Genomic DNA, 12,349 nt, shown 5'->3' on the forward strand with positions numbered 1-12,349 from the left:
AGTACATACTACACTGCTGCGGGCTCCCCTAGTCGTTCTCACGCTGCTTTCTCACTTGCGCGTGTCTGTTCGATGCAGTACAAACACGTACACACACTTGCTGTCGCCGTCTCTCACTCGGTCGCTCGTTAACGCAAGTGCACCTTAGGTGCGAAATCGTAATATATACACACACACACTACTGCAGCAGCAGCAGCAGCCAAAACGTCGCTACTCGGCCGTTAAACCAGTGCGTCGGGCGAATCGCCCCAGATGCGAGGCAGTGCGGTGCAGCCGAGCCAAAAGTCATCGCGATTCTTGCACACTACGAAAATCTGATATAAGTGATACATAACCAACAATTGCCAAAGTCGTTGCTGTCGATACTCGTCGCCGCCGTCATCGTCGTCGTCGTCGTCGTTACGCATACGACAATTTTCTATTGTCGCTAATGTCAAGTCTTCGTATGCATCTTTAATTTTGCAACTGACGTGTTGTTTTGTCACTCGAATCGACAGTTTGCAGCAGTTCACACGACTGCGATATACATACTGTTACCCGAGCAAGTCAACGGAGTAGACGTATCAGCTATGCGCCAAAACGAGACGGCCAATCTTAATGTAAATTCTTGTCATTACGTAGGAGAAGAATAAAATGCTAATGCGTCGCGTATTGAAACCAATCGAGCTGCGGAAATCCCATCAACTAACAATGTGAATTACAACTGACCGCCAAGATAAAAAAAAAAAAAATTAACAAGTGTCGCGAATGTTCCAAGCGGTAAATGTTGTTGGCGTTGTTGTTGCTGCTTCTGCTGCTAACTGCATAACAAAACGTCTGCTTCTAGCCCCTAAAGGTGCTCCAGTTTTTCTTTTTATAAAAAATCAAATTACGCCGCTTTTTATTTATTCTATTGCTCTGCATGCTCGTCGAAATATTTTCCTTTTAATCTTGAAATTTTTACATCTGAGTAAACTTTAATCATCTTTAATATTCCAATTACATTATTCTATGTTTTGGCTAAAAATTTCGTTTTTATTTCAGCTGCTGAATACACACATTGTGGAATTTTCTGGATGTCTTAGTTTTTCACAAACTAGTTAAATTTTTAATTATACAAAATGGAGATTAGAATTCACAAGTTTTTCAGCATTTTGATGAGAGTGCCACCAATATTTGTCATTGACACATTACTCAAAGTAGGCCTGGGTACTTCAAATGAACCCTTGGTCTATAATAGTACAGATGATGGTTTTCAATTGGTAGATAGTCAAAATGATTTTTTTGAAACAGTTGCAACTGCTGGAAATTCAGTGTTTAGTAATCAAGTTTTGTCTGGGTCTCAGATTACAAACGATTTAAATTATGGACCCCTAAACTTTATTTTAGATCTTAAATCCATTGGATGTTTTCTTGGTGAGTAATTTTATGTTATTGATAGTTTTAATTTGAACCTGATTATTCACTAAGTGTTGTTTGATTTGAAAAGACGCAGTAAACCCAAAACAGCAAAGTAGAGTCAATGCTAATTTTTGTCAGTGTACTAATGTTATTATTTCTTCGTGTGTTATAAACATAGGTAGCCCCCACTAAAATACATTAATAATTTCTCGTTGTAACAGAATTAAATGACTTACTGTACATGTTATTAATTCAGAAAATAATAATAATTTTAGATTTTTAAGTCATCTATTCACAAAAAATAACTTGTTTTATACTTTTGAAAATATTGTAATCGCAAACATTTTTTTTGAAGTGTGAAATGTGTGTACAAATTCGATCAAGTTTTAATGAGATTTTTAAAACAATTTGTTCACAGGTTGTATAGCAGCATTTTGTATCTTTTTACTTTGGACACGACATCTCTTGATAGTGTACATTTACTTAGCATCTTTGGCATGCCTTTTTCTTTCATATACATGCAACTCATTTACAATGAATGCGGTCATATCTTATATGGAAGCAGATAATACAGGGATCGGACTTTTTGCTCTATTAACCAATCTTCAGCTATCAGATTTGTGGAATGGTCCAGGATGGCTAATTTTTGCAAATTATTTTTTCCAAATAGCTTTAGCTGTAGTATTCTATGGATTGTATAATGGGCCAAAACATCCTATGTTACAGTATTTTATTATTTTCTGTTTCTCAGTGCCATCATACTTTGTAGTTTATCCTGTTCCTGTAAGTATTCTTTGCATATAAAAATTAACATTTTTAATGAAAAAATCACAAAAAATAACTTGATATTTTTATTTCAGGCAAGCTTCATGCTAAAAGCCCCTCCAGTTGCAGCTTTTTTCCCTTTAGCCATAAACATCTTTTGGCTATGTTACAATGCCTTTGAAATTTGGAGAACAATTTATCGTGGCTATGATCTTCTGCGTAATTTTGTTTCTAACTATGGACTTTCAGCTTTATTTGAAACTCAATGGGCTCGTCTTCATGTTCCATCAGTGTTACGAACTTTTTGGCTCTTACGCGTCTCGTGGCAAATCGCGCGGATTCTGTTCTCTGAGTATGAACATGAAGATTTTAATTATTATGACATGATTAAAACGCTCATGGTGAACGGCTGTGAAACAGTAACAGCAGTACTAGGCATGACCAGTGTTATTTCTGTCATTTGTCATTATATTGGTGATTTCTTCCAATGGGTTTTGCTAAATGAAGAAGAAGATGAAAAAAGTATTGGTACTATATCAGCTATACTCTTCTATATTTTAGCCCTTCAAACTGGACTGACATCGCTAGACACAGAAAATAGATTACAAAGACTCTGTAGAAATTTATGCTTACTTTTTACAGCAGTGTTGCATTTTGTTCACAATATAGTTAATCCACTAATGATGTCATTAAGCGCATCACACAATCCAGCATTACATAGACATTTAAGGGCTTTAGCTGTATGTACTTTCCTCATCGTCTTTCCTGTTTGGCTACTTAGCTTCCTTTGGTCACAATATCCAATGACCACTTGGCTACTTGCAGTCTCTGTGTTTAGTATTGAAGTTGTAGTCAAAGTTATTGTGTCACTTGCCATCTATTCGCTCTTCCTATATGATGCTTACCGGAAAAATTTCTGGGATGAGCTGGACGACTGGGTTTACATAATAAAGTAATTTTCTTAAATAAAAATTGTATTATAATTCTCGATACTTACAAAATTAATAATATTAATTTTCAGATCTTTCGGAAATACAATAGAGTTTGCATTTGGCATCATTTTGTTTTTCAATGGGTTTTGGATCCTTGTATTTGAAGCTGGTGGTACGATCCGCGCAATCATGATGTGTGTACATGCTTACTTTAACTTATGGTGTGAAGCAAAGGCAGGTTGGACCACATTTATGAAGCGGCGTCAAGCAGTTAATAAAATTAATTCCTTACCTAGTGCAACGCGTCAACAGCTCATTGATCTTAATGATGTCTGTGCTATATGTTACCAAGATATGGAAAGTGCTAAAATTACCTGTTGTAATCACTACTTCCATAGTATATGTTTGAGGAAGTGGTTATACGTGCAAGATAGATGTCCGTTATGTCATGATATCATGTACAAAGTCAATAATAGTCAAAATGAGCCTGCTGCGGCTGAAGAACCAGTAGAAAACGGGCACAGAATGAATGTTAATAATGAAGATGATTGATCAAATATAAAGGAGTTTATTTAGAGCATGACTTTATTTAATAATAATTACCATGGCCGCTTGTAAATATTTTTACCTGGCTAATAGACAATTTATTAAACCAAGTAAGTGGTCAAAATGAAGACTTCTATTTGTATCCAAGGCGAAGTTTATGGGTCATTGGTGTAGCTGCTTTGTGATATATGTATAAATAATGATAAAGGCAAGCAACGGATGACGACGAATTATAAATATTCAACAATCAATTAATAAAAATTAAGCTTGCGCACAAGTTGGACAAGGGAACATTGTATGTGAGAATGCATGCGTTATAAAACATGAAAAGACTGTCACGATTATGTATACGAATAAGTTTTGGTTTTTATGCATTGCATAAGTGTGTTAAAACATTACCTGCGTCATTTCTTAAATATGATACATTCCGAATAAAATCTAGGAGTTGTAATGTGAAAAAAGCAATTGTACTCTCCAAGTTGAAGCCATTTATTTTAAAAATTTATAAAATATTTCGGTCCGATCATTTTTTTTTCGCTTTAAACGTGAGAAATAATAGGTGAAAATTAATATTATCTACTTTAAGATTAGGTGCGACTTTTTTTGTTTTTGAAAATACGTACATAGTTTTTAATATCTGACGAATCACGATGTCGTATTTAAGACTTCGTCTTCTCTCTAATTTATTAATAATTATCAAAGCTTTTTTTAGGTAGTCAAGCAAATCATGCGTTTAAAACTATAAAAATAAAATATAGGTATGCTCACCCTAATTAAAAAATTTTATTTATTAAATGAAAAAGAGCTAACAGTGGTTGTGACGACGAACTAATCATACGTGAAAAAAATAAATAAAATTTACAAAAAAGCTCAAATAACTATCTGAAAACATTAATTTTAACATCAAGCAAATGAAAATGTTTATAGTTCAACTTAGAAATCAATTATGAGATTATAATTGAAACAAATTTCATTGATATTTAAGAAATGAACGAAATTTATCATAATTTTACGTTTTCTTTCAATTCTTCATATTTAAACGACGTTATTTCATACTTTTCCTTGCATTTCGTACCTCAATTAGGAAGAAATGAATGTACATAAACTCGATTTTTGCTACAATTTGTTGAAAATGTCGAAATTAATAATTGAAGTCATATAAAATTTAAGAAGCAGGCCAAGAATGTCTGTTGAGGAAAAAACTTTAATGTTAAATAATGTTGAGACACGAAGAAACAATTTGAACAGTTTCTCATTGCATTATATAATTTGTAAAAAAATTCATTTTGTTAGTTATAAATCGTTCGTTTAGAATAATGAGTAATACTTATTAAAAACTTTTTTTTATTCTTTAAAATTATTTAACTAGAAAAATATAAATTAGATTGCGTTTGGAACTTAATCGTGTTTCATACTGCGAAGCGCTTTCTCACTGTTATAATTTCTTCTTATTGTACATAGAAGTTTAATTTTAAAATTCATGAATGAGGGATGATTGGCGAGATATCATTCAGATTCATTATAGTTGTGCACTTATATTTGTATGCACAAGAGAAACGTGTGTGATATTTGAACACAAAATGAAGAAAATAGCAATTTTATTTCTTTAATTGATTGAAATATTTTCATATTGTGCTCAATTATTTAACACATTTTCCTTGTAACACGCGCCTGAATGATACCTTGCCGAATAATTTTTGAACAAATACTTACATGATTGTATATTTATCTACGAGTTTTCTTTTGTACATAGATGAAAAATTTGACTGCATACATCTCCAATATCTATTCATATATTATATAGATGTTTGTTTGTAAATATGCTGCGACGAGAACCTGAGAAATTAATATCAAGATAAAAATACAAGATCGGTCAATTATAGTTTAATCTGTAACGAGGGAAAAGGTGCTAAGACTTGTTATGAATAATTTTTGTATGATTTATTATGTTTGCCAATTATTATCGATTCGCATTAACGAAGCATCGTTCTGGGCGAGCCAGCTATTGTACGCTGATTGCACAGTTTTTCTTTTACTTTTAAACATGAATGTTACGTTGATCGAAATGAAGGTTTTTGAAAATATTGCTCAATAAATGTTATATTTTTACGAGAAAAATAATGCGCATTTAATAATTTTACTCATGCATTTGTATCGCTTTGAATTGCAGAACGAAGAATGAAATAATAGGCATTTGCATAGTACATAATTGGAGTTTCAGAATATATCCGGACATCGTCTTCTAATTATAAATATCGGTAAGAAATATCAAGCAGGCTAACCGATCGATCGTAAGAATCACGGAGGAAAAACTCGTCTCATCTCGAGGTCGAAATATCTGCCGGAAGAACGAGTTTAATCTGCAAAATTTCTAATCCCAGCACCGATCGTCAATAAAATCGCGAAGAAATCGGATGAGCATCGAACGTTTTTTTTTCTTTTTTATTTACGATTTGGGTCGAAAAAAAACGCGACTCGAGCTGCCCGCACGGTAGCTCGTAACATATATATTATAATCGGCAAAAAGAAAACGATCGCGCGCGCGGCACGCGTCGAAAATAAGCACGTGTGCATCGCTCCTACGTGTGTATACATGCGCGAGGAAAAGCGCGACTCGCTCGAAAACAAACAACGCGACGCCTCCTATCCAGCGCGCGTAAGCTCTCGCGATATATACTTTTGTCTCTCTCTCTCTCTCTGCGTTTATAACTATTATAACCAGCGCGAGGCAGTATAAGCGACGAGACTTTGCAGTCCGCGCGCGAGCGATACAGTGTGCTTTAAGGCCGTATAGGCGAGAGCGAGCGAGAGTCATACACACGAAGTGTATATAAAAGCGAAGTAGTAGTAAGCGGCGGCGGCGTATATACACACATATATATATATTTTAAAGGAGAAGTGAAAGAGGCTCTCTCCGCATACATATATACACAATATATATACATAAAGGCACAAGCTAAAGCGAGTCTCAGTCGTGCGCGTGCACTCGTTGCTTTTGCAGCACTTTTCTCTCTCTCTCTCGGCTGCAGTATATAGCGGCTATATACACACAAACGCGAAAAAAGACGTCGTCTCCAGCGCGGACCGAGACTCGGCTCTCGCCAAACACGCGCTCGCGCCAGCCCTGCATATAGACACACAGTAGTGCAACGACTGCAGTCTCGCGCCTCTTCGCAGCAGCAGCAGCGACGACGTATATACTTGTATTTCGTTAAATACAAAGGATCGCCCGTAGCAGCAGCAGCAGCAGCAGCAGCGATCCAGGTAAGCGCACCTCGATCGATATTAGCATTAGCGCGTATATCGTTACGGCATTTCGGATGCGGACGATCCGCGGTGATCTGATCCGCGCGAGCTTGCCCCCGCGAGCGCGCGCGCAGCGTCCAGCAGCAGCCAATAGACGAGTCTCGCGGGGGGGCCGCCGCTGCCGATTTCTTTGTCGAGCTTTGTGTATGTGCAGTGTTTTCCTCGTGCCTAGCTGCACGTATACAGCTCGTCGCTCGAACGAGTCTTAATACTTGCTCTCGAGTGCGCTGCCGCGCGCGGCTATATAATGTATATAGCCGTGTCGCAACTCGCGCGGCTCGCAAAATATACGCGTTAACGCTCTCGCAGCACCAGCTCGACCCGACTCCGTATTCGAGATTATGCGAATACACACGTATAGATACGTATTGCACGCGTATAGAAGGCGGCGTCGAGAGTCGAGTATATATACGCGCGACGATAAGAGCCGAGTAAGGTTGCGCGAGCGATTATAATATATGTTACACGCGCACCAAAAGTCGAGCTGCTGCGCGCGTGTTGCAGCGTGATCGTAGCCGCCACAATCGGTGATCGATTTAGGCCTACCAGATCGTAGTGGCTCGATACGGTTTTTTTTGCACTTGGATTTTGTCGAATAAAAAACACGCGAGCGAGGCCAAAAAGGAGGACGAAGAAGATCGCGCGTGCCTCGCCTATATGAGCAATTCTCCAAATGAAACGCATTTTTTGAGGTAGAATCGCGACAAATTTTTTTTTCAACCTACGTGGATACAGACCCCCGGGAAATGTTTTTGGGGGTCCTAGGAACCTGTAACCACGTGGGAACCATTGAAATTTCGATAGTGCTTATTTTTATAGCTACTTTTGTGATTTAGAGGACGAAAAATCATGTTTTCTCGTAAATACGGCTAATTACTCAATTTCTAAGTCGCTGAAAAAGTATCAAAACTCATCTAAAAAAAATAACTGACTACTGTGTTCGATAGGAAATTTTCTCAGCTTTCCAATCGTGGTATCCGATTTTCCGATAAATTGCACATTCACCGAGAAAATCACCATCACACATTGAGGGCTAAATATGTCGAAAAATTCAGTACGGAAAAAGTGAACTTTTTGGATAATTGTTGATTTTTCCTTGTGAAAATGAATTTTATCGAAAAATCTGACTACACCATGAGAAAGCCAAAGAAATTTCCTATCGAAAGCATATCTTTATTTATTTTTTCGGTGGAATTACAATGTTATACATTGGAATTTCTTTCACGTTGTTCGCTGTTTTCTGTTTCCGAGCTGATTCAGCGCGGTCGCGAGGTTTTCGGCTCGCTACAATCAAAACTAGCTCGTAATTCCACCGAAAAAATAAATAAAGATATGCTTTCGATAGGAAATTTCCTCAGCTTTCTTATGGTGTAGTCAGATTTTTCGATAAATTTCATTTTCACGAGGAAAAATCGAAATTAAACCTCAAAGATCACTTTTCCGTACCGAGTTTTTCGAGATATTCAGCTTAGCACTTTTGATGGCGATTTTCTCGGCGAATGTGCGACTTATCGGAATATTTGATACCACCAGTGGAAAGCTGAGAAAATTTCCTATCGAACACAGTAGCCAGTTATTTTTTTTAGATGAGTTTTGATACTTTTTCAGCGACTTAGAAATTGAGTAATTAGCCGCATTTACGAGAAAACATGATTTTCCGTCCTCTAAATCACAAAAGTAGCTATAAAAATAAGCACTATTGAAATTTCAATGGTTCCTACGTGGTTACATGTTCCTAGGACCCCCAAAAACATTTCCCGGGGGTCCGTATCCGCGTAGGTTGAAAAAAAAATTTGTCGCGATTCTACCTCAAAAAATGCGTTTCATTTGGAGAATTGCTCATATATATACCGCGTAGCTGCGATTTCAAATCCCTCCGTGATGACGCTTAAAGCACACATACGCTCGTAATTACGTATTTAAGCGATTACGAAAGTCCCGGCGCATATGCTTATTGCGTGCCTCGTATATACGTATAGCTCGCTATATTGCTATATACTGCTATATATATACGCACATTATGTTTACACGCGCAGACAGACGTACGCGTGTACGCCAAGCGACTCGATCCAGCACACCTGTAAACGCGAGCGAGCATCGAGAGAAAATTATGTCTCTCGCCCCGCAGCTATACGAGTATTGGTAAAGATAATGCCCGATGTAACTATGTGTGCGTTTGCATAGATCGATTATAGTTTCATAAGCTTTGAGAGCAACGAGATGAAGTAATTTTTATCGATCCCGCGAGCAGAGAAGTTTTTACTACTGGGTGCGAATTTTTCGTGCCTATATGGATCGTTAGATATAATAGCCGATTGCGAAGATCGGTACTGGAACAGCGACCAACTTTATTATTTTTCATCGGCGACCCGTTTGAGTGTGTGTGTATGTATAAAGTCGATGAATGTAACGCCTCTCACGCTCCTGTACACGGGAAATGGGCCAAATGAAGCTCGACGCCAGTCGAATTATCGATATCATCGTCGACTTGTGAAATATATATATCTATAGATACCTTGACTGGTTGCGCGCGTGCCACGCACGATATCTCATAGATAATTACCCGCTGCGGGAGATATAGACGATATAGGCTTTCAATAATCGAAAACTCGCGTGCGCAACGACAGAAACAAGGAGAGAGAGAGAGAGAGAAGCTATATATATATATATATAGGTGGTCGTGTATATAGCAGTCAATTGCGATTTCACGCGACGTCATCTCTCTCTCTCTTCCTTTTCGTGCGATCGAAAGCAATCGTTGCGCCTCTTCGATGAATATACACACGCCTTCGTCAGTTTTTTGGCTTTACCGTATAGGCGGCTGCGCTATTGTTTCTACGTTCTTTGCTTTTGGAGCTCATCGAGTCGATCGTTTACCGTATTTAAATGCTCGTAAAGTAGACAATTCCAATTATCGTTTATACGATGATTAACTCGCGGTATTTAGGTTTCCCTGTATCGTCGTTGTATAGAAAGCTCGTCGTATTATCGTAAGCACGCGCGCTCACAGATACGCGTATATGTGTATAATCGTAACGTGGCGCTGTACGTACGCACGCAAAAAGATGACGATCGACACTTATGGCCGTTTAAAACAGGCACGACTTCCGTCCGTCCGCGTCCGAGAGATCGGCATTCTATCGAGCCGTATACAGACTCGAGTCTTTTACCTATACGGATACGATGATGTGTATAAACAGACACGAGTAGCTACAGCAGCAGCATCGCGTCCGTGCTCGTTTGCATCTTTAAATATATCCAAGCGCGGCTCTCAGTGTCAACTTACGGCTCATAATCGCGCCTCATCTTCCGCCCCACGACGACGGACTTACGGTACCTATAACTTGGATTATTTATATATGTTTACGTTCGCGAGCTGAGCAGCCAAAGGGTCAGGGAACTGCTGTGCGCGCGACGACTGCGAACACGATCGATATCGATCGATGATGCGCCGCGATTTCGAAGCTGCTACCTCTAGACGACGCAGCTCGATTTATCCTTAATTAATGATCGAACGCGATTGATTTCTGCTTCCGATGCAAAAAAAAAACAACGCAATTATCATTTAGCGATGTTTACAAGTCCGGGTGTCAATGAAATTTCAATGAATTAAAAGTGTTCGTTACTTACGATGTTACCATACGTTACGTTATAAACACATATAGCCCCATCGTATGGACGTAATCATTCCGTTGCGCGGCCGCGGCCTTGCGAGATCCGTCCTCGGGCTCTGCGTAGCGGCGGCGGCTTCTTATATAGAAAATCGCTCGTTATTATTACGACGATCGTCGGCGATGGAAGCGGTAAACGTTTCGTAAGATCTTCCAAGCGCGAAGAAAGATTACCCTGGAACCGATTTTTTGCGCGCGCAATCGCTATACCGATTTAATGATCGATATTCGCGCGACTTTTTTGCTCTTCCATATAAGCGTGCATGATATTTTGTCACGGCTGCGCCGCTATAATTGCTCGGTATGCTAATTTTTGTCGCGAAAAAAACATCATCGGTGCTCGAGCGCGGCGAGTTAATTTACGAGCCTCGAGCGCGCACAGCGGGCTCCGATTAATTAGCCGTCGTTGGCAAAAATTAAAGCTCACGCGTAATTTGGCGGTAATTTTATGGCGAGGCGACAAGTGTACCCTCGCGCTGATGGAGCGAGACGAGTCGTCGTCGTCGAGGAATACATATCTATCGTCGATTTCTGCACGATTTAAGTCGAGAAACGAAAATCTGGTATAACTACCGGCAGACAACTTTTGGTATACTCGTGATTAAGCTAGCGCGTTAACCGAAGCTCGCTACGCATATATAGCTTTGTTGCGCGTTGTTTATTAATCGAATGCGTGTAAGCTCTAATCTCGAATTGGCAAAGGTCACGAGCGAGTACATTACGCAACGATCCGCGAATATAATGAGAAAAGGCTCGCGGGTGTTTCCCAGAAGTTCTGCGTGCCTCGCAGCTTCTTTGTGTATAATATAAAATAATATACGCCGTCGCCCATATTATAATAAAGCTATATATGTAAAGCGGCGTGGCTCGACAGGCGGCTCGTTTGCCTCTGCACGCTACCTTAGCTCGGGCATTCGGAATAAACAAAAAGCGATGCCCGATCTATTTATAACGATCATCGCGGGCAATGACAAATCGGCCGAGCGCATTATAATATATAATATAATACGGCTTAATTCGCAGCGTGGCTGGCTGGCTGGCTGGCATGTTTGCGCGCAGCAGCGCACGAGGAAGCTCGCGTGCCAATTGTTTTGGTACTCTGCACTTTCTCAAAGGCCTCCACTGTGTGCAGCATATACCTACGCTCGATGCAGCACAGTTATTTTGCAATGCGATCGAGTTGCGCGCGCTCGAGAGTCAAGTTCGGCCTGTATATATACATACTTATACTGTATATCGTATCTCATCTCCGCGCACACATCCGCGTCCCGTCGCGCGATTAGCCGCGCTCAGGTGGCGCATCTGCATAATTGGATATTTACGATGCATCGCGCGCGCAGATAGGTTCGTCAGCAGCGACAGCGGCCGATTATCCAAATCGCGGCCCGATGAATCGGTCATATATACGTTCTCTTTCTTTCTTGAGACGCACGTCATGGAGTGTGCGATGCTCGCGATTCCGAAGAGTCGAGTTATAGCTCATCGATCGACTGCTGCTGCTGTCTCGCACGATATACTCGACTAGCTCTATTGTTCGTTGGCGTAGCGCTAGGAGAAAGTCGCTCTCTCTCTCTCTCTCTCACTCTGTTTGGCAGCAGCAGCGATCGCCAGCCTATATCTACCTGGAATTATGCAAAAGCAAAACAAAGGCTCGTCGCGTTTACACGGTTTACATGCAAGCGCGGCTGCGGCGCGATCGCATCGTATTTATAAGCTGCAGCAATTACGCGGCTAATCGACGCTTATAAC

The 12,349-nt window shown here is 39.7% G+C and overlaps 1 protein-coding gene across 1 annotated transcript; it reads left to right on the forward strand.

The window, feature by feature from the left end:
* Window positions 1-26: 26 nt before the first annotated feature.
* LOC106659186 (protein TRC8 homolog) lies at window positions 27-5,741 on the forward strand. Its single transcript, XM_014381599.2, has 5 exons — window positions 27-835; window positions 1,024-1,395; window positions 1,799-2,163; window positions 2,241-3,097; window positions 3,167-5,741. The coding sequence occupies exons 2-5, from the start codon at window positions 1,101-1,103 to the stop codon at window positions 3,627-3,629; spliced, it is 1,980 nt and encodes a 659-aa protein (XP_014237085.1). The 5' UTR covers window positions 27-835; window positions 1,024-1,100; the 3' UTR covers window positions 3,630-5,741.
* The last annotated feature ends 6,608 nt before the right edge of the window (window positions 5,742-12,349 follow it).

Source organism: Trichogramma pretiosum, unplaced genomic scaffold (genome assembly GCF_000599845.2).
Source record: "Trichogramma pretiosum strain Unisexual culture from Peru unplaced genomic scaffold, Tpre_2.0 scaffold2, whole genome shotgun sequence".
NCBI classification, from domain to species: domain Eukaryota; kingdom Metazoa; phylum Arthropoda; class Insecta; order Hymenoptera; family Trichogrammatidae; genus Trichogramma; species Trichogramma pretiosum.

What these genes read in the sequence shown, in the direction of transcription:
- LOC106659186 (XM_014381599.2), top strand. Translation starts at nt 1,101, where the DNA reads ATGGAGATTAGAATTCACAAGTTTTTCAGCATTTTGATGAGAGTGCCA. An exon ending in TTGTAGTTTATCCTGTTCCT is followed by an intron (nt 2,164 to 2,240) that starts GTAAGTATTCTT and finishes TTTTTATTTCAG; the next exon opens with GCAAGCTTCATGCTAAAAGC. An exon ending in GACTGGGTTTACATAATAAA is followed by an intron (nt 3,098 to 3,166) that starts GTAATTTTCTTA and finishes ATTAATTTTCAG; the next exon opens with ATCTTTCGGAAATACAATAG.